The 20,874-nt window shown below is 43.6% G+C and overlaps 1 protein-coding gene across 5 annotated transcripts in view; it reads right to left on the bottom strand.

Annotated features, from left to right (window-relative positions):
• Positions 1–42: 42 nt before the first annotated feature.
• LOC138981634 (transformation/transcription domain-associated protein-like) overlaps positions 43–20,874 on the bottom strand; it is a 158,528-nt gene continuing 137,696 nt past the window's right edge. For all 5 annotated transcript variants that reach the window (XM_070354624.1, XM_070354628.1, XM_070354625.1 and 2 more), the window contains exons 77-88: positions 15,660–15,829; positions 15,255–15,354; positions 13,085–13,292; positions 11,881–12,064; positions 10,179–10,286; positions 8,992–9,099; positions 8,336–8,452; positions 7,765–7,980; positions 5,002–5,143; positions 4,428–4,624; positions 2,694–2,799; positions 43–1,712 (exon numbers count right to left, since the gene is read on the bottom strand). In XM_070354624.1, coding sequence (XP_070210725.1) covers positions 1,603–1,712; positions 2,694–2,799; positions 4,428–4,624; positions 5,002–5,143; positions 7,765–7,980; positions 8,336–8,452; positions 8,992–9,099; positions 10,179–10,286; positions 11,881–12,064; positions 13,085–13,292; positions 15,255–15,354; positions 15,660–15,829 — 1,766 coding nt within the window. In that variant the 3' untranslated portion in view covers positions 43–1,602. The remainder of the gene's footprint in view (positions 1,713–2,693; positions 2,800–4,427; positions 4,625–5,001; positions 5,144–7,764; positions 7,981–8,335; positions 8,453–8,991; positions 9,100–10,178; positions 10,287–11,880; positions 12,065–13,084; positions 13,293–15,254; positions 15,355–15,659; positions 15,830–20,874) is intronic.

Genomic DNA, 20,874 nt, shown 5'->3' with positions numbered 1-20,874 from the left:
CACTCTTTCACACACACACAAATGCACACATACTGAAAGATCTTCAAGGAAATAGCAGGTATAATCTGAAGTTGGAATTTCTTGCATAATACGCACATTTCAATTAATAGATGGTGTCCATGCTTACAATTCTCAAATAGATTCACAAAAGACCTGTACACTTTTTCACACTGAAGCTTTTACACTTGCACTGCACAAAATCAGGACTGCTAATTGTAGAATAAAGCACTGAAATATGCAACTGTTTACCTTGCACCACATACTTATGATATGGTTTTACAGAACTACGAATCAAAAATTATAGTTGACATGCAGCCACAATTTATCTGAGAAAACTGAAAAATCCCAGATCTAAAGAATAAACAACAACGGATATGTCACAAAGCATTCTATCATAAGATTTGAATGCAAAGGTGGTTAAATAAGATGCCAGGCATGTAAACAAATACATTTCCTAATTCACAGGTCAGGTCAGCGAAAAAAACAAATACAAAAACAACTCAGTAACCACACACTCAAAAGTACACACTCACTCTCTCCTTCGCATTCTCTCCCTCACACACACACACACACACACACACACACACATATATACACACACACACACACATATATACACACACTTCAGAATCAAAATCAAAATTCACAAGACACTATGGTTATTATTTCCCCATAACAATGCATGAGTAGTCTGTATCATTAACTGTATGCATTACGAATATTATACATGTTCCAAGATGAAAAACAATTTAAAGTGAACAGAGAACTACCTCATGCAAATTAGCAAGACATTCCTTCACAAGCAATTGTACACCTACAAGTCATTTTCTTATTTGTTCAGGCCACACATACATATTCAACAGAGCATGCAACAGACACAAACATTTTTCTCTCACATGCAAATGGAATGTCCCATTCTTGATTAAATCTAGCAAGCTGGACATACGTAGGCTTCATGCACATTTACCATAGCCATTCTTGAAAATTGGTAATGAAGTTTAAATTCATGCACATATAAGGAGTACCATGCGTTGTACTGTGCAGATTCCTTGTAACAGATGGCCTTTTCGTGTCACACTTGAGAACCGCCCACTTTAAATAATATCACAGGAAAACTCAAGCCACAAGCTCCCTTTGAATATTTGTCCGTAAAATTCAACTGGCAGGTCCCACCATCGAAGCAAGGGCTGCCGGGGCACAGCTAATCCTTGAGCCAGGAAGCTTCCTCTTCAGAGTGAGCGTTGCCAGTACATGGCATCTTGGTGGCTAGGACAGTTTCAATTTAGGGATACCAAGAAAGATCAACATCTTGAGGGCTTGGAATTTTCCACTGCAGCGCACAGGGTTCCAGCACAAATCGACTCCAGGTATGTTCCACTTTATCGTCATGGGTGCCAGGACAGAACAACGTCTTGAGGTCTAGGAAGGTTCCACTTTACAACTACTGGGGGTGCCCAGACCGAGTTGCATTCAGAGTGAGGAAGATTCCACTGCAGAGCCAGGAGTTCGAGGACAGATCTTGTCACATGTAGAAGGAAGGTTCCACTTTAGAGCCGGGGGCACAGGACTGAACCACATGTCGAGGGCTTGGAAGAGTCCACTTCAGAGCCAGGGGTGCCAGGCTGGGTCCATGCGACACAGGTTGTCATTGTTGGTGGCAGCCATGACCAGTGTACTCACTCTGCTCTCTGTCCCCTCAAATGTTGCCATGTCTGTTGAATGAATAAATCAAGCAAGTAATCAATCAACCAAATTTCAAATTAGTAAATTAATACTAAACCTGTTCACTTTCTTTCCCATTACACATAATTTGTTTGTTTGTTTATTTGTTGCTTAACGTCCAGCCGACTACGCAGAGCCATATCAGGACGAGGAAGGGGGGGATGAAGGGGGCCACTTGTCAAGCGATTCCTGTTTACAAATGCACTAACCCATTACTTGTGTCCCAGCAGGCTTTAGTAAAACTAAATTAATACCTACTGGAAGATTACCAGTTTCCAGTATGTTAAAATAGGCTTAACCTATCTACTGCTGGACTTACATCAGAACACTAACAGATTAAACTATACATGAATCGCGAGACAAGCGGCAAGAGAAGAGATTTTTGGAAAAAATACAGGTGAATGAGCAAGAAGGCAGAAAAAAGAAAAGAATTCATGAAGAAAAAGAGAGCATGACAGGAAAGAGGAACCAAAAATCTACCTAACAGCAAACTAGAAAGCTCCTGCGGTTCCAAAAACAGGAGGGGCCTTTAATTTCATAACCGCAGTGCCCCACTGCGGGACCATTACACATAAGTGCCTTCACTTTTATAATAATCCAAAATAATGAAGTACCCATGGTTACTCAAGATATGAAATCATAAAGGCAGTCCTTTGACCTTTCACCACAGGTGAGTGAGATGTTACAGATCTCAGTTACTCTAAGGCAAGTTTTGTGATAGCAAAGCCCAATTCTCTCCCTTGCTGCCTTCACCTTCCTTGTCCCGAACGAGGGTCAGGTATCTATTTTTAGCAGGACTATCCGGATTGTAGTACATGTAGAATAAATCAGTAATCTGTAGAAAATTTGCAGCACCGCAAAAGGCAAAATAATGGAATTGTGTACAGGGCCGTCTTTAAATTGAACAGCAAATGGACAAAAGTAATTTAATGAAATGCAGGCAAAGCGAGAAATTAGTGATGCCAACTCACTATGCAGTCTGTTCATGATAGCGCTGACGGCTTTGTTCACCATGTTGATCAGTGTCTCGCCTTCCATGTCTGTTGGCTCTGTGCCCGGCTTCTGCTCCTCTTGTTTCTGTTCACACACAGACGCAGTATGCAAATCAGACAGAACAACCAGAAATTTCTGACATTTTGAAGTAGCCAAAACTACCATAAAAATGCAATAATCAAATTTGAAACATTAAAAACACAAAACCAGTATTTCAAAACAAAAGTTACAGTGTTGTGTTTGACGAGAGGGCAACTGGGACCATTGAAAAGTGTCCTTGTATTGCAGATCCACTTAAAGGCATATGTACGCGCTCCCGTGTTTACAAAGTGTAGTTTGCCCATAATCGATGTCAAACGCACCATAAGACCATATAATGACGATATGTCACCATGCGCGGACCATAATACATGCATTACAGCTTGTTCTAGCCTCTGAAAAAGTGAGGATGTCAACAAAGCCGCGGTGTTAGCTCCCTTGCATCAACGTTACATGTGTTGCCAAATCTATAAATAGGACGATCCAGATCAAAATGAAAATTAACATATCTCAACATTGAAGGGGTCCTAGACCACAATATTTTGCAGGGAACTTAATTTAGCATGTCTCCAGCTGTTGGTAAAGCAATTAGCGTGTATAGTCATCGAGTACATATGCCTTTAATTAGGTTACTGAGAAGTTTTGTTTGTTTGTTTGTTTGCTTAACGCCTAGCCGACCACGAAGGGCCATATCAGGGCGGTGCTGCTTTGACATATAACGTGCGCCACACACAAGACAGAAGTCGCAGCACAGGCTTCATGTCTCACCCAGTCACATTATTCTGACACCGGACCAACCAGTCCTAGCACTAACCCCATAATGCCAGACGCCAGGCGGAGCAGCCACTAGATTGCCAATTTTAAAGTTACTGAGAAGTGTCCTCTCATTGAACGGGTCATCAGCTACAGGTATCACTGCAGCAACAAAAGTGATCCATGAAAAGTTGATGCTGCAATGGGGTGTAGGTTAATGGCAAAACAACAACACAGCTTCCAATCCCTCTTCTGATTCCTTTGTTACTCCCTTTTCTTCACCCCCTACCCCCATCCCTCACCTCCTGGGCTAAGGTGCACGAGAAAGTTACCAACCGGGTGGGTACCAGCCGCGGTATTGGATTGGTTGAAATTGAGATTTGTTATGATTTTGACCCATCAGACCCCGCGGTTTGTTCTCACCCGGTTGGGTGGTCCCCACTTTCTGTTGGTGCTCCTCAGCCCTGGTACCTGCATCCCCTAGCCCTGGACTATCCCACCCAGGTACCTGCATCCCCTAGCCCTGGACTATCCCACCCAGGTACCTGCGTCCCCTAGCCCTGGACTATCCCACCCAGGTACCTGCATCCCCTAGCCCTGGACTATCCCCCCCTGGTACCTGCATCCCCTAGCCCTGGACTATCCCACCCAGGTACCTGCATCCCCTAGCCCTGGACTATCTCACCCAGGTACCTGCATCCCCTAGCCCTGGACTATCCCACCCAGGTACCTGCATCCCCTAGCCCTGGACTATCCCACCCAGGTACCTGCATCCCCTAGCCCTGGACTATCCCACCCAGGTACCTGCATCCCCTAGCCCTGGACTATCCCACCCAGGTACCTGCATCCCCTAGCCCTGGACTATCCCACCCAGATATGTCCTATCCATATTCACCTTCAAGCAGCTTGACAAAGCATACCTTCTTGTTCCACGTGATGTACTCATCACGCAGTATGGCTCGCAGGAAGGACGGCAGTTTGTACTGGGGCTGCACCAGACAGCGAGCTGTAGCCACCATGGATGCTGTCAAGGGTCCAGTCACCCCTGTGGACGTGAGGAACTCTGCAATGTTTGGCGTCAGACGGAACGGAACTGGCCTATTGGAGTCAAGATCCCCTGAAAATGAGAGTACCAAAGTATGTTATGAAAAATGTTTGACCATTGCACATGAAATGACTTCATGATTATCTGTTGGGTCAAAGTAAAACTGAAATGAAAAACAAGAAAAGGTTACATTCCGTTAGTAGCTCTCAATTTTGGGATGTTTAGTCCATTTGATACAAAAATATGGCTTAGCTTTGATAAAATACATTATTTCTTATTTCTTCTACAATCACAGGGTTCTGCACAACGCATGCCCCAGGCTGAACACATGAATTCGGCTCAAAATGTAACATCTGGAATATAACAACTGTAAAACAACAGAAGAAACATCAATAACAGTGCTACATCCAGCAGACACTCTCCACACCTTTGCTTTTATACCAACTGACCTGAGACTTCGTCAACGTAGAACTTGAAGTACGCGATGCTGAGGTAGCCACAGTCCTGGTGCAGGTACATCTGGTCGGGGTTCATGCGGGTCAGGTGCAGCACGTACTCTGCAAACCCCATCAGGGCCAGCTGGATCATCAGCTGAAAACAACACAAACACCAAATGCTGAACAAAAACAGGCTTTACAGCACTGGAGGAAAAAATGGATGTGATGATGATAAACTCATCATGTGCGTTTACCTTATTCTGTTAAACAAAGTTTTAAGTACACCTAGAGAACTGTCCCTACAGTCCAAAGAATTTGTTATGGCCATCCCCCCTCCCTCCCTAACAAAAAACGTTACAAAACACATACCGTACTTTCCGGGTGACAAGGCGCTTCGTTATACAAGACGCACCCCCTTCTTTTTAAAAAAAATTGTAATCCAGTCACCCATTGGACGCAGGGGGCCGATAGGGCGCACCAAAATGACCCAGTTTTTGCCATGAGAGGTGGTTCCCCTGTCATATCTGAGAGAGGAAACACTTCCTGCACCGGGGTCAGTGACCGGTCAGTGACCGACTTTAACTGAGTGAAAATATGTGTGCTCTGTGTGTGCGGCCAGATCAAAGGCATTGTGATAGCTGGGTGGCCTTGTTTATAGACACGACCTTCTTCCCAGGGGTCAACGACCCAGTATTTGCCATGAGAGGTGGTTCCCCTGTCATATCTGAGAGAGGAAACACTTCCTGCACCGGGGTCAGTGACCGGTCAGTGACCGAGTTTAACAGAGTGGAAATCTGTGTGTGCGGCCAGATCAAAGGCAGGGCAGTACCTAGTAGCTGAAACATGCATTATCACAAGTTGTTTGACTGGTACTCAAGCGGTCTCTTTGATTTTTTTCGTATTTCATACACGGATTAGGCGCTTCGTTATACAAGACGCAGGGGTCGAACTCGAGAAAAAAAGTTGCGCCTTATGACCCGGAAAGTACGGTATGTACAGACAAGTACACTCTTCAAAAAAAGTGAAGGATCGGTTGAAAAAACGGATCTAATTATAAAAAATTGCCAAAAAATTAAACATCCACAAAATAATTAAAAGATTAATGTGTTTGAATTAAGAACAAAGAGTCTTGACCTAGAATTTTGTTTGGCAGGCAGAGTTATTTCCCTTTGTGGGACTTCTCAAAAGCTTCTGCATTTTGGAAGAAAAGGGGTGTTTTTTATAGCCCCATGAAATTTGCGGAACGCATGCCAGGGCAAAAGGTTGTGATGCACGTGCTACAACAGGGTCCTGGCTATGAACATCGCTCACCAGCTTGTGTTTAAAGGTTGACACGCTGGCACAATTATGCACAGTAGCAACATGCCCCCACGAAGAAAACAGCGATTTGGATAGAGGAAGGGCAATAGGATGGCTACAAGACGGTGTTGCTGCCAGGCAAGTGGCCCAGAGGCTTGCAGTGGCTCCCTCTGTCATCATCAGACTAAAACAGAGATTCCACGCAACTGGAAGAGTGCAGGAGCGACAACGTTCTGGTCGGCCCAGAGTCACCACACAAAGAGAGGATCGCTTCATTCAGAGGCAGGCCATGCAACAAAGAATGGCTACGGCAAACAACATTAGGCAACGCCTACAAGCTACCACCAACACTGTTGTTAGTGGTCAGACGATCCGAAACCGCTTACACAACTTTGGCTTGCGTGCAAGGCGTCCAGTCCGAGGAACAATCCTGACTGCTAATCACCGAGCAGCTCGCCGAGCCTGGTGCACTCAACATGTGAGGTGGCAACGTCAGCAGTGGGCTCAGGTGTTGTTTACAGATGAGTCCCGCTTTTGCTTGGAACCTGCTGATGGTCGCATCCGAGTGTGGAGGCGTCGCGGAGAGCGCTTCGCAGAAGGCGCTGTTCTGGAACGACAGCGTTTTGGCGGAGGCTCTGTGATGGTCTGGGGAGGGATCAGCACACGTCTAAGGACACCTCTGTACCATGTAGTGGGCAACTTGACCGGTGTCCGCTACCAGAATGAGATCCTGCAACCCCTGGTCGTTCCAGCCCTCCAAGCGATCGGCCCTCGTGCGATTCTTCAGGATGACAACGCACCTCCCCATCGCTCTGCAGCTGTAAACACCTTCATCCAGCAGGCCAGGGTCAACAGGATGCTGTGGCCAGCCAACAGCCCGGACCTGAACCCCATAGAGCACATGTGGTACAGCAACATCACCCTCCTCCTGCCAATCTGGGTCACTACTGCAATGGCTCCAGCAGGAGTGAAATGGAGTTCCCAGAGCATTCACATGCAACCTGATCCACTCCATGCGCCAACGATGTGTTGAATGCCTGGCACACAACGGAGGGCACACGCATTATTGACACTGATTCACATTGTCGTGATTTTCGAGGGTTGTCACGTTTGACACACTCCAGCTAAATTGTCGCTACCGCGTTCGATCTTTGCTTTGTTTGTCATTACTCCTTGGTTGTTCAATTATATAATTTTAAAAAAATGAAAGAATTTGGTCTTTTGTGTGGCGTGCTTGTAAAAAAGTGATCCTTAACTTTTTTTGAAGAGTGTATGTGTATACACACACACACACACACACACACACACACACACACACACACACACACACACACACACACACACACACACACACACACACACACACACACCTCCGCCCCATCCAAACCCTCACACGCAACAAAAACACGTGACATTGTCTGCAGCCAAGTCAGCACATTCTATATTTGAAAGAACACCAGAGATAAGCATCCTCACAGTTTTCCTGAAGGTCCAGTAGTCGGTGGCACTGAGGAAGGTGTTGACGGCCCACTCTTTGAGCAGACCGCGGGGCACCATGTTGGTCTGCGCCTCCTTCAGGATGTCACGCACCACCTGGTGGCTGGCCTGAGAACCCCTCGCCTGCACCGTAGCAAGCCGCTCGTAGTAACGCTGGATGGGGGCGTCGTGTTCGATGCCTCGCTTGTTGCAGCGCTGCACAGACATGAGTAAGTCGGTAAGACGAAGACGTTTAGAACTGACTCATGTCGACATGTGGCTATGTGCGATAAAAGTGCATGAAACCTCTTCAGGAAAATACTTGCTCAATTTTATGAAGGCTTCTTTTTTTATTTAGCAATGTGTCCCATTGACAGAAGAACTCCACTACACGACAAACAAAAGTGTAGATACAGGCACGAAAGATAACCAAAAGCCATGAGAGCAGACTGTTTTTACAAACTGACTTGATAATCACCTTCCTGGACATATTTGTTTGAGAACTCACAATGCCCATGTATCCAAAAAAAAGTAAAATGTTAAAAAAGTTGTACAATCCGCTACTCCTTACCGTTTTGTAAATGTCGAGCAGAGAAATTGATGCCGGGTTGTCCTCAACCAGTCGCATCTGAGGAGACACAGCCACCACTCTGGGCACTGTGAAGTACAAAAGACGTCGACTGGTTTCCTGAAACACACAATGGAAATTATCAGTTGACTTTCTCACAAGAGTGTCAACTTCTCTTGACCCTTTAGATGCCATACAGCTGTTTTACTCCATGTGTGTGTAATTGCTGATGATTGCACACTGCCCATGTCATCAATAAAATGCATCATACACTTTATAATTCAGCTGTACATTTCCTAGGCACTCAAGAGCAGTACAAGTTATCAATGTACATGTGCAGCCTATCCAATGCATTATTTACAGCATTTTCCAGAGTTGAAATCTGAAACAGGCAGACTTCCTAAATAAAAAAAATTAAAAAACAAGAATGGTTAAATAGTCGAACTTTTAATCATTGACAAAAAAAAGCAGCCATTAGAACATTGAAGAAGTGAATGTTTTGTTTTGTCAATGACCAAAAGTTTCATAAACTAAAACTTCCTGTTTGTTTTTTTGGTTTTTTTACTTAGCTGAATTATGTCTCTATCATTTCACTTTCACCATACTTCACAAACTGAAAGAAGTAAGATTAAAGTCGCCCGATTGTGGGGTTCCCTCACCTTCTGTTTGGTTAGGAAGTGGTTGAGCATCCTTAGCAGCTGCAGCACACGCTCCTCTCGTCTAGACTCCGTCATGCAGGGGTCGTTCACCACCAGGTAGGGGTAGATCTGAGGATTTACGTAACATTAGATCTCAACATTCACAGATTTACAGAGCATTCATACATTGTCATTTTTCACACATATTTTTACCACTTACACGAATTAGGGACTATAATAACCCAAAAGTTATAAAATTATTCAAGATATAATGACATTCTTACCTTTTCAACATTGTAAACAAGAAGGGCAAAGCCCATACGACTCACATGCTTGACCTAAACCTAGCAATGACATCATACACTAAGAACTGCTTTACACATTTTTCCTACCAAAATACATGTGACATTGACCCAAGGTCAAGGTCATCCAAGGTCATGCAACACAAAGCTGTTAATTCAAGACATAGGAAGTACAATGGTGCTTATTGGCTCTTTCTACCATGAGATATGGTCACTTTTAGTGGTTCACTACCTTATTTTGGTCACATTTCATAAGGGTCAAAGTGACCTTGACCTTGATCATATGTGACCAAATGTGTCTCATGATGAAAGCATAACATGTGCCCCACATAATTTTTAAGTTTGAAACAGTTATCTTCCATAGTTCAGGGTCAAGGTCACTTCAAAATATGTATACAATCCAACTTTGAAGAGCTCCTGTGACCTTGACCTTGAAGCAAGGTAAACCAAACTGGTATCAAAAGATGGGGCTTACTTTGCCCTATATATCATATATAGGTGAGGTATTCAATCTCAAAAACTTCAGAGAAAATGTGAAAAATGTGAAAAATAGCTGTTTTTTAGGCAACATTTATGGCCCCTGCGACCTTGACCTTGAAGCAAGGTCAAGATGCTATGTATGTTTTTTGGGGCCTTGTCATCATACACCATCTTGCCAAATTTGGTACTGATAGACTGAATAGTGTCCAAGAAATATCCAACGTTAAAGTTTTCCGGACGGACGGACGGACGGACGACTCGGGTGAGTACATAGACTCACTTTTGCTTCGCATGTGAGTCAAAAATGGTTCTTTAGCATGGTGAACAACAGTGGTATCAGAAAACAGAACAATAAGTTGTAAAATAATTTAACAAAAAACATGTTAGATTGCATTTTGTTGAGATCAAGATGGGAAGAAATGGTACCTTTCCATTGTGCCCCCTGATGTTGAGACGTCTGGCTGCAGTGCCGTGTTTCTGAACAATCTCCACACGCGGCATGAAGCGGGCGATGCGAGTGTAGTAATGGCTGTGCTGTAAACACATGATTTTGAATACCAATTTTTTTTTTTTAACAAGATGACTTTTTTTTTTAATTTACCACAAAACAAAGAAAAGAACCAAAAAAACACAAAAAGCAAAAGCACACGGAAAAAGCAAAAAAACGCAAAAAAAGAAACAATGCAATATGAACCAAACTTTCAGAATAAGGAGCTCGCCGAATCCCAAACATGTACTCAGTCGTCTTTTCGTTTATAAATTCCAGTGGATGCCATGGCAAAACATTTATAATCTGTTTAATCCCTGCTAATATCTCCAGCTGAAACACATTTTGACTGACACAAAAATACAACAACAGGCACAAATGTGACAAACCAAACAAGCAAGCAAAGGAGCAGAAAGGACACCAGCCAATCAACTGCCAAAAACTGTCAGAAGAGCAGTCATGAACGGTGAATTATTAAAGAAGTCTTCTGAAATTTATAGAAAATGTCTTAGACTTGTTCTTCAAAACTTTACGCTTTAGGATAAGAATAAGATGTTATATAGTCCTGTGAGGTTACCCTCATGGAAATGCAGGCTACTTTCTCACTGGGGAAAGCGCGCTGCCGTTACAGTACGGCGCTACCCATTTTGTTCTTTTTACATTTAGTCAAGTTTTGACTAAATGTTTTAACGTAGAGGGGGGAATCGAGACGAGGGTCGTGGTGTATGTGCGTGCGTGCGTGCGTGCGTGTGTGTGTGTGTGTGTCTGTGTGTGTGTGTAGAGCGATTCAGACTAAACTACTGGACCGATCTTTATGAAATTTGACATGAGAGTTCCTGGGTATGAAATCCCCATACGTTTTTTTCATTTTTTTGATAAATGTCTTTGATGGCGTCATATCCGGCTTTTCGTGAAAGTTGAGGCGGCACTGTCACGCTCTCATTTTTCAACCAAATTGGTTGAAATTTTGGTCAAGTAATCTTCGACGAAGCCCGGACTTCGGTATTGCATTTCAGCTTGGTGGCTTAAAAATTAATGAATGACTTTGGTCATTAAAAATCTGAAAATTGTAAAAAAAAAAATTTTTTTTAATAAAACGATCCAAATTTACGTTCATCTTATTCTCCATCATTTTCTGATTCCAAAAACATATACATATGTTATATTTGGATTAAAAACAAGCTCTGAAAATTAAAAATATAAAAATTATTATCAAAATTAAATTTTCCAAATCAATTTAAAAACACTTTCATCTTATTCCTTGTCGGTTCCTGATTCCAAAAACATATAGATATGATATGTTTCGATTAAAAACACGCTCAGAAAGTTAAAACGAAGAGAGGTACAGAAAAGCGTGCTATCCTTCTCAGCGCAAGTACTACCCCGCTCTTCTTGTCAATTTCACTGCCTTTGCCGTGCGCGGTGGACTGACGATGCTGCGAGTATACGGTCTTGCTGCGTTGCATTGCGTTCAGTTTCATTCTGTGAGTTCGACAGCTACTTGACTAAATGTTGTATTTTCGCCTTACGCGACTTGTTCCTACATGCGTGTATCCAAGCCCTGAGACTTTTGATGTGAACTTAGTATCTTTATCTTGCGCATGCATGCACACGGGGGTGTTCAGACACCGAAGGGCATACCTTGGGCAGCAGGAACTCTCCAGGGAGCTCGACCTCGGCAGTGCTGAGAGAGAAGTTGCTGAGGAAGCGACACTTCTCCTCGATGAGGAAGGACTTGGGCAGCGACTTGGACTTGGCCTCCAGGATCTTGATCCACTTCTTCAGCTTGCTGATCAGGTTGTGCAGCTTGTTGGACCCAGGAACGCTGAAAGGTGATACACAACAAACGTCAAGTTCAGGTTGTCTGCAGTGGTCCCTCTAATGCCAGCTTGCTGATCAGACTGCAGTTTGTTCGACACAGGAACACTGAAAGGTGATACACAACAAATGTCACGTTGAGAGTTTCTACAGTGGTGTTGTTTGCTCATCAGGTTGTGCAGCTTGTTTGACCCAGGAACACTGAAAGGTGATACATAACTAACATCAAGCTGTGATTTTCTACAGTGGTATCAGTGTGTTGATCAGACTGCAGCTTCTTTGACCCAGGAACGCTGAAAGGTGATACATAACTAACATCAAGCTGTGATTTTCTACAGTGGTATCAGTGTGTTGATCAGACTGCAGCTTCTTTGACCCAGGAACACTGAAAGTGAAAGGCGATACAAAACAATGTTAAGTTCAGATTTTCTAATTCTGATTCAGGTTCTTGGCTTATGCAGCTTGTTTGACCTAAAAACACGAAAGGATGATGCACAAAAAATGTTAAGTAAGGTGATCATTCAAAGCAAACGTCAAGTTGAGATTTTGTTACAGTGGTCCCTGTAATGTCAGCTTGCTGATCATGTTTTGCAGCTTATCCAACCCAGAAATGGTGAACACATGACATATGTGAAGAAGGGCTCTAGGTACACTGCATGAAAGTGAACATTTGAAGAGTGTGTGTGTGGATAAACAGGAAAGATGTGAAACATTGGTCTTATTTCTTGACAATGAAAAATTTAGAACTATGTGAACTGACTTCAGGTACAAGCTGTTTTTTCCCTCATACTTCTCTAACAAGCAGCTCAATAAAGAAAAGAGCGACTAATGGCAACCTGCACTCAACAAACTTTATGGCATTTTTTTCTGAAAGCATACATACTCTTTGAGACATTTCCTCACAGAACACAATTACTTGAAATCCGCAGCTTGACAACTTTTCAGAAAGCACATTAAATTAACGTCAAAATTCTTTTGATGCTTTCTTAAATAAAAGAAAAAAGAAAAGAAAAAAGAGCACACTCACTTGAAGTCAAAGTCAGTGGTGAACTGACTCTTCATCTTCTGAAAGACGGGATCCTGAGCGGTGGCCTGTGCGCGACGAGCCAGTGACTCAGAGGCAGCACTGGAGTAGGTGGAGGACACGCTACTGACATTCTCGATACCCACACCAAACGTGCTGACCAGCTTGTTCATGAAGTTGAGAGTGTGTGGCGTGATCACTGCATCTTGGACTGAATTTAAAGGGAAAAGTATCAGTTACTAGCCATTTCAACCTGTATGGCACTTAAATGAGGAAACAGCTTCAAGTGCTATCACAAACACCCACATGCACGCACACATACAAACATTTTCAATGAAGTGGAAGTCACAGCTTGAAATTTTGAATTTCAATTTGGTCAAATGTTCATCAATATTTAAGACCTACTGGTAATACATAAAATACAATGTTTTGAAGAAAAGATGAAATGTACACTTAACTGTCCCCACACGCAGCTCCTATTCTGCAAGACTACGCTAACGGCATATCTTCATGAAAAGAGCAAACGAATGACAACAGGCAGACCGGTTGACAAGATAAATGGCACATTGACAAAGAAGAATATTAATGGGAGAGGAAAGTAAAGTAGAACAAGTCGCGTAAGGCGAAATTACTACATTTAGTCAAGCTGTGGAACTCACAGAATGAAACTGAACTCACTGCATTTTTTCACAATAACCGTAGTCCGCCGCTCGTTCAAAAGGCAGTGAAATTGACGAGCCTGTTTAGCGCGGTAGTGGTTGCGCTGTGCTGCATAGCACGCTTTTCTGTACCTCTTTTTGTTTTAACTTTCAGAGCGTGTTTTAAATCCAAACATATCATATGTATATGTTTTTGGAATCAGGAACCGACAAGGAATAGATGAAATTGTTTTTAAATCGATTTCGGAAATTTTATTTTAATCATAATTTTTATATTTTTAATTTTCAGAGCTTGTTTGTAATCCGAATATAACATATTTATATGTTTTTGGAATCAGAAAATGATGAAGAATAAGATGAACGTAATTTTGGATCGTTTTATAAAAAAATAATTTTAATTACAATTTTCAGATTTTTAATGACCAAAGTCATTAATTATTTTTAAAGCCTCCAAGCTGAAATGCAATACCAAAGTCCGGCCTTCGTCGAAGATTGCTTGGCCAAAATTTCAATCAATTTTATTGAAAAATGAGGGTGTGACAGTGCCGCCTCAACTTTTACAAAAAGCCGGATATGACGTAATCAAAGACATTTATCCAAAAAATGCAAAAACCGTCTGGGGATATCATACCCAGGAACTCTCATGTACAATTTCATAAAGATCGGTCCAGTAGTTTACTCTGAATCGCTCTACACACACACATAGACACACATACACCACGACCCTCGTCTCGATTCCCCCTCTATGTTAAAACATTTACCGTATTTGACGGATTACAAGACGCACCGTTTTATAAGCCGCACCCCCGACTTTTTAAAAAAAAATTGGGACGAACCACGTATAGGCCGCGTCACTATATTAGCCGTCGAAAAAAATATAATCAGATCGTGTCAATCAATCAAAACAACCAGGCAAACGAAAGTACGGTATTTGGCGAAATCGGCTCCGAGAATAAACAAGTGAAACAAAGAAGAAAAGTGAAAAAATTTGAAGAAAAATATCACACACACAATTTGTAACCAACACACACATGTAGTCTCGCCCGGAATAAGCTTTTTTGGGATGATTTACGACTTTTGCGCACATTTCGAGCAGACGAAAACACAACATGGCGGCTCTCGCTCCTCCAACTATCGCGAGACACAAAAAAACGAAATCTCGCATTCGCGAGATCCTGATACATCCGGTGTTTCTCTGTATGCTATCTTGTAACGACGACTTGTTGACAAACTAAGATTCGCGAAAGAAAGAGAAAAGCGCCGAGTCTTGAGTAGAGAGCTAATAAAGTACCGGTAATCGCTAATCGAGCGAAATGAAAATCCGCGGCGACTTCCATTAGGTGAATGCTATTCAAGTTTAGGTAACGTTTTAGCCGCATCTTTTTATAAGCCGCAATGCGATTTTTTTTTAAAAAAGTCGCGGCTTCTAGTCCGTCAAATACGGTAGTCAAAACTTGACTAAATGTAAAAAGAGAGGTGGGGAAAAGAGAAAGGGGAAGGGGAGGAGAGCTTACCACAGTTGCGGTTTTCAAATGCGATGCTGTAGCACTTAGCCAGTCCCTGTCTCAGTTGTCTCAGCACCTCTTCGTACCAGTTCTCTCTGAACCACACCATCTGTTCCATTACAAAGCACAGTTATGTCATTTTTAATAAAAAGTCAACACTCTACAGCTTTTCAGTTTACCAATTTCTGCAATACAGTGTAACACCTCTTTCAAGACTCACCCCCCTCCCCCTGTTTAAAAATGACCTTGCTTTTTCTGATCTTGCATTCATAGCATCCGTAAATGTACTCCATTTTCAAGACTCCCTCCTTTGCAAGACAGGATTTTCTCAGATTTTTGAAAGGTCAAAGACATTGACATCAACAAATTAGCTACCACAAAAGATCCAGCGTATCAGGTCGAGGCTCTACAGACCTGGTCCACAATGCCCTCCAGCGAGGCAAGGATGGTGGGGTGGAGCTCTCGCTGCATGTGCATGATGCGACTACACCGCCACATGGGGGCCGGGGCCTTGATGGGGCCCGTGTCCGACGACTGGCCCAGCTGTAAGCTGCTCCGGCCCGGCTGCTGGGAAGCGCCTAGGTCTGTGGTGAAGTTTAATCATCATCCTCATTAGTCAAACCAGTTAGAATTGATTGTACAAAATGGCTGCAACGTCTTACACACTTTTTTTGCAAGATTGTTGGCATTTCAGGTATTTGAGATGCAAGATACATCATTGTACATCAAGCAGCATTTTGTTTCTCCATTCCAAGAAATGACAGCACTACTAGGAATAATTCAATAAACTTGAACAATGAAAATATACCTGGCCATCCAAAACAATTTCTTTCTGACTTAAGCTTTAAAGTCAATCATCATCATCAGCAGCTAAACAGCAACTACAAAAATAACAATTTGAAGGTACAAAAATTTTAAATTTTAGTAATAAATTTTCATTTGATTAATATACTTACCCAACTCACATATAGCAATTAACCCTGGTTCAGTGCTGGTATCGCTGTACGCGTCCCCTTGGTAACAAGAAAGACGCCTCTAAAAAAGAGTGACCGAGACCCGTAAGGGTGTCTAGGCCAGCCCGGAAACGAGGCTGCCTTCCGTATGCGCGCGCATACTCCGCCATATGCATCATTCTAAAACGAAGCCCAACTCACTTCTTTTTTAGACATATATAACCCCACAGCGGGGAGGCGGGAGGGAATAAACGATGTGAGTTGGGTAAGTATATTAATCAAATGAAAATTTATTACTAAAATTTTTAATTAAATTACATATCTTACCCAACTCACATATAGCAGATTGCTACTAAAGGTTGGAGGGCACTTTACCCAAATAGGAATCGAGATTTTGTCCTGCCTCTACCCGAGCAGGTAACCCAGAAACGCATCCTGTCTCAAAGCATAGAAATCCCTGAGAAAGACATCAATGAAGAACATTTCAAGAAAGCCAGTAAGCCGACTCAAGAACTTCCGCCAGGAGATTAAAATGAAGATCAACTAGAGTGGAAGCCCAATCTTTGCCTCATGAGGCCTGGCTGTAGTAAAAGGCAAGACTGCCCTGACATTCCCTGCCTGACTCTGCCACCAGCCAAGAGCTTGCCTAGCTATGGTGGAGACCCACTTGGCTAACGAGACTTTCGACATATCTCTAAACCGTACCATGATGAATGAGATAAAAAGAAGTTTCTGAGTCTCCAAACGAGTGTGCACAGTCCGAAACAGAAATCTGCTGAGGGCTCTAACAGGACAAAAATGTACATCAGGATCTCCAAGAGCAATAAACTTGCTCAAGAGAGGAAAGAAGAGTCCGCGCCACCCGAAGAGAGAGGACTGACTGCCAAAACAATGTGGCAGTCTATAAAGCTAAGGTTGACTTAAGTAAGTCATTACCTCTACCCAAGTCGATAGAAAAACTTTCTATCCTTAACCAGTGTTTAACGTCGTTTCTAACCGTTCAGGGTTAAAAAGCGACGGAGTTGAAAGATAAGAACAAGAGCTGTTAGAATCAATAATCTGAAAAGATCCATGCAAGTTAGAAAAATCATTGAACTCGAAATGATCAAAAGGCTAAATATGGCTCTGGAGGAGCCAGAATATTGCTAAAAGGTTTAAAAAGTGAACGAAGCTGGATTCTCCAAATTCTGCTTACTTGCCAGAAATTTTGAAGGAACCCTAAGCACCATAGATCAGTCTTTCTCCAAAAAGCTGTCCATAGCAAACCTAGCCAGAAAAAAACCTTCTGCATAGAACACAGAAACTCTGAACCAAATCCAGAGTTGAGGCAGAAGCCCCTAAGTATCTCAAGTATACCCTTACAGCAGACATTCAAGTAATTCCAATGTGAGAAAGCAAAGATGCCTTCTTGCCAGCCTAAAGAGGTCTGGAAACCAAGAATGCAAAGACCCGTACTGTGCGACCAACAGGTCGCCCAAACTAACTCAAAAAGAGCCCTGTGAAAGCGAGGGTATGGAGCCCAAACCCAAAGTGGATAACAGCCAGCCTGAAGCTTTTCGTTTGGAAACGAAAAACAGCCAAGACCTGCCCTGCGCTTTCCTTTTACCGTGAGATTCTCTTAGTTAGAGAACCCGCGTGCATAGAAGCGGACTCAAAAAGAGACCTTTCAAACAAGAAAGAGATTAACCTCTAGCCAACAGAATAATACTTAAAGGGCAGAGGCTTACTCTCAGGTAAAAACGGCAAAGTAAAATACTTTGTATTTGAGTCCTGTCGGACCACAAAGATAACCTGTTAAACGTAACCGCCCAAGCGAGAGACTAAAAGCAAGTTTTGTTCAAAAGAGCCAATCATAAAGAAAAGATGCCGCAATCTACCAGAGCTAGGAGACCTTGATCTAACAGACAGTTTCTCCTTGCTATCGCCATCACCAAACCCGAGGGCGGTTCCATAGAACGAAAAACAAGAGAACCTAAGTTCTTAAGCTTGGAGTTAACCGAAGCCTACAGAAAGCGCTCCGCGAGTGACACGCTATTTGAGCGTAAGAAACAAGCTAAAGCACCACCACCACCACAGGTAAATAGTCGTGCGTTGCCCACAAAGGTAGTGGTGACAAAGAAGACTCGCTTGCGAAAACTTCCGCAAGAACAAGACGACCCCGCCAGAGGATCTAAGAACTTAACACTCGAAGATTCTCCTCAGAAAGCTCAAACCAACTACAAAATGCCGCGAACCGCGACACAGCTGAAGTATGAGCCTCCCCATTTCCTCCTCTTGTTCAAGGATCATAACGAACATCGAAATGATGAGAACCAGTCACCAATCCCGATAAGGCAAAAACTTGCCAACAATCGGAAAAGTTTTGAAAAGTTTCAAACGTCATAACACCATGACCAGATCTCCATCCACCTGACTCACGCCAGCTGGAAGACTGGAAGAGAAAGTGAAAACAGCCTGTAAAAAAGGCAAAGGAACCGCAGAAACGGAACCAGAAGCCAAAAGCTGAAAAGTGCCGACTACCAACACCACAGTGTTAACAGTAGAAGGATATCCCGTCCTGTACCCAGAAGTCACAGCCGCAAAAGCGAAAGCGCAACAGGCCTTGGATAAGTAAACATCAGGACCAACCGGTTGCATAGAAACACACCGGACGATCCCGTTGTACCTCGAACCATTTCAGCTGCGAGCGCCACTGCACTTGCTAACTTGAAACAGAACCTAAAATCAGTGCTTTACAGAAAAACAGGAGCACCTTAATCTGAACAGCCTTCATGCACCTCCGTGCAATCCGGAAGCTGACCCCATGCTAGACTTAAATCTCCAACAAAGAATCAGCCCTACTGCTCGCTTCCTGCCCCCCTGCTCGGTATCAAAGGTAGGAAAGTGACCCCCAGAGAGACTCGCATGGTCAACCCAAGAATCACCCAGCCCACCAACTTCCTGCCCCCAGGGCGGAAGCTTACGTTGCCTAGAGCTCTTAGCCGCTGCTGAACGTGCGCCAGAAAGCGGAAGAACAGACATGGCTTCAACACTTCACCGCACAAAGCTTGCTACCTCCTGCGAACGTACACCACTTTCACCGGAGAACCCGGCTACACGCGGCCATTTGCCAACTCCAGGGCAATGGACAACGATTCCCGGAAGCTGAAGTGAACATCCTGTTCCTCCGAACTTCCAGAAGTCATCAAACCGGATAGAGGTGGAGGAAGTAAAGCTTTGCTCTCAACCACCCCCTCCAGTCAAAACTTAAATGCCGTTTTCCGCCGCCCACGTCACTGCGCTGGACAACCTGAACGGCAAGTTAAGCTGGGTGTCGTCCATCCCCGTGGACGCACCCTCATATGGAAGTATCTTCGTTATCCTCTCCTTCATGCTCGCAATCGTGTCACGATCGGGTGACAGAGACCAGGAAAGCGTCACTCAGTGGAGTGCCTGTTCTTGGTCGGTTATGATAGAAAGCGCCTGTGCGTGATATTGGACACAGCAGAGTTTGCTGACAGTGCTCAACGAACACGGATGTTTTGAAACGCACGAGCTTCACAGTGCGGGTTTCTGCTATCATAGGGCTGACGGTTTTTTGCTGACAGCGCACACGGGATTTTCACGGATTGAGTTTCTCGTGTCTTTTTTCTGCTTGGGGAGGCAGAATTGTGTATAGCTGGACTGGTTTTGTGACAAGGTCAGTCACGTGTATTTTGGCTAGGTTGTCTGACAGAGACACGAGTACGGGGCACTTGACACCCAGCGGCAGAAGGGGAAGGATCTAATACACAGTTTCTAGAGTATGATGGTTTTTCACCGAATATTGTATTCGGCACTCTAGGGGAGCTTCCACCGGTTATTTCCTTCACACTGCCACATATTTTGCTGAGGACAAGTCGTCAACATTCCTTCGTCGGCGATGGCTTTCGCATAAGGATTCGACAAGGGGTTCTGGACGTTTTTGGTCACTGTTGACGAACAGAGGCTGTTCCAGGGAGGAGGCGGACTTTGCTTCCATGAGAGTACAATCATAGGCTTTTGAGGTAATAAATCATTATTTAACGCTGTTGATGAGTCTGTGTTGTGGAATGAAATACTCTCTGTTGTTCTTTCCAGGTTAGCGCATAATTTACTCTCTGTGACGCTAAAATACTAATCTGTATATGGTTTTTGCAGATAGGGAGAGAAGGACGGAAAATGACTGTTTTGTTGTTGTAAAAAGTCCGTTTTGTGCAGGCCCACGTGCTCGATGAGATATTTAAAGATGACATGTTTTAAGGTGGTGGGTGAGGGGTAGCTGACATGTTTAGTGCACCGATGCTTTCTGTTTGCAGCCTTCGTTTCGTCTCGTTTCGTTACGTTCCTGTAACATCTGCACGGCTGACTTTGGCGGGACCTGTTGAAGCTACGCTAACCAGGAGACCGGCTAACCAGCGGACCGGCTAACCAGCGGACCGGCTAACCAGCGGACCGGCTAACCAGCGGACCGGCTAACCAGCGAACCGACTAACCAGCATACCGGCTAAGCAGCAGCAGCAGAGATAAAGCTAAGTGCACCATGTCTTACGCACCCCGTTGACCACCGTTGTCTTTTCTTATCTGTGATTACCTTGGAGTAGTGACAACGTGGGGTGTGTGACACCTGCACGAACTAGAGCTTTTCGAACAGAACATTCGCATTTAACTATATTTAC

Source organism: Littorina saxatilis, linkage group LG12 (assembly GCF_037325665.1).
Source record: "Littorina saxatilis isolate snail1 linkage group LG12, US_GU_Lsax_2.0, whole genome shotgun sequence".
Classification (NCBI taxonomy): Eukaryota; Metazoa; Mollusca; class Gastropoda; order Littorinimorpha; family Littorinidae; genus Littorina; species Littorina saxatilis.
This window is presented reverse-complemented; position numbering and strand designations above follow the sequence as displayed.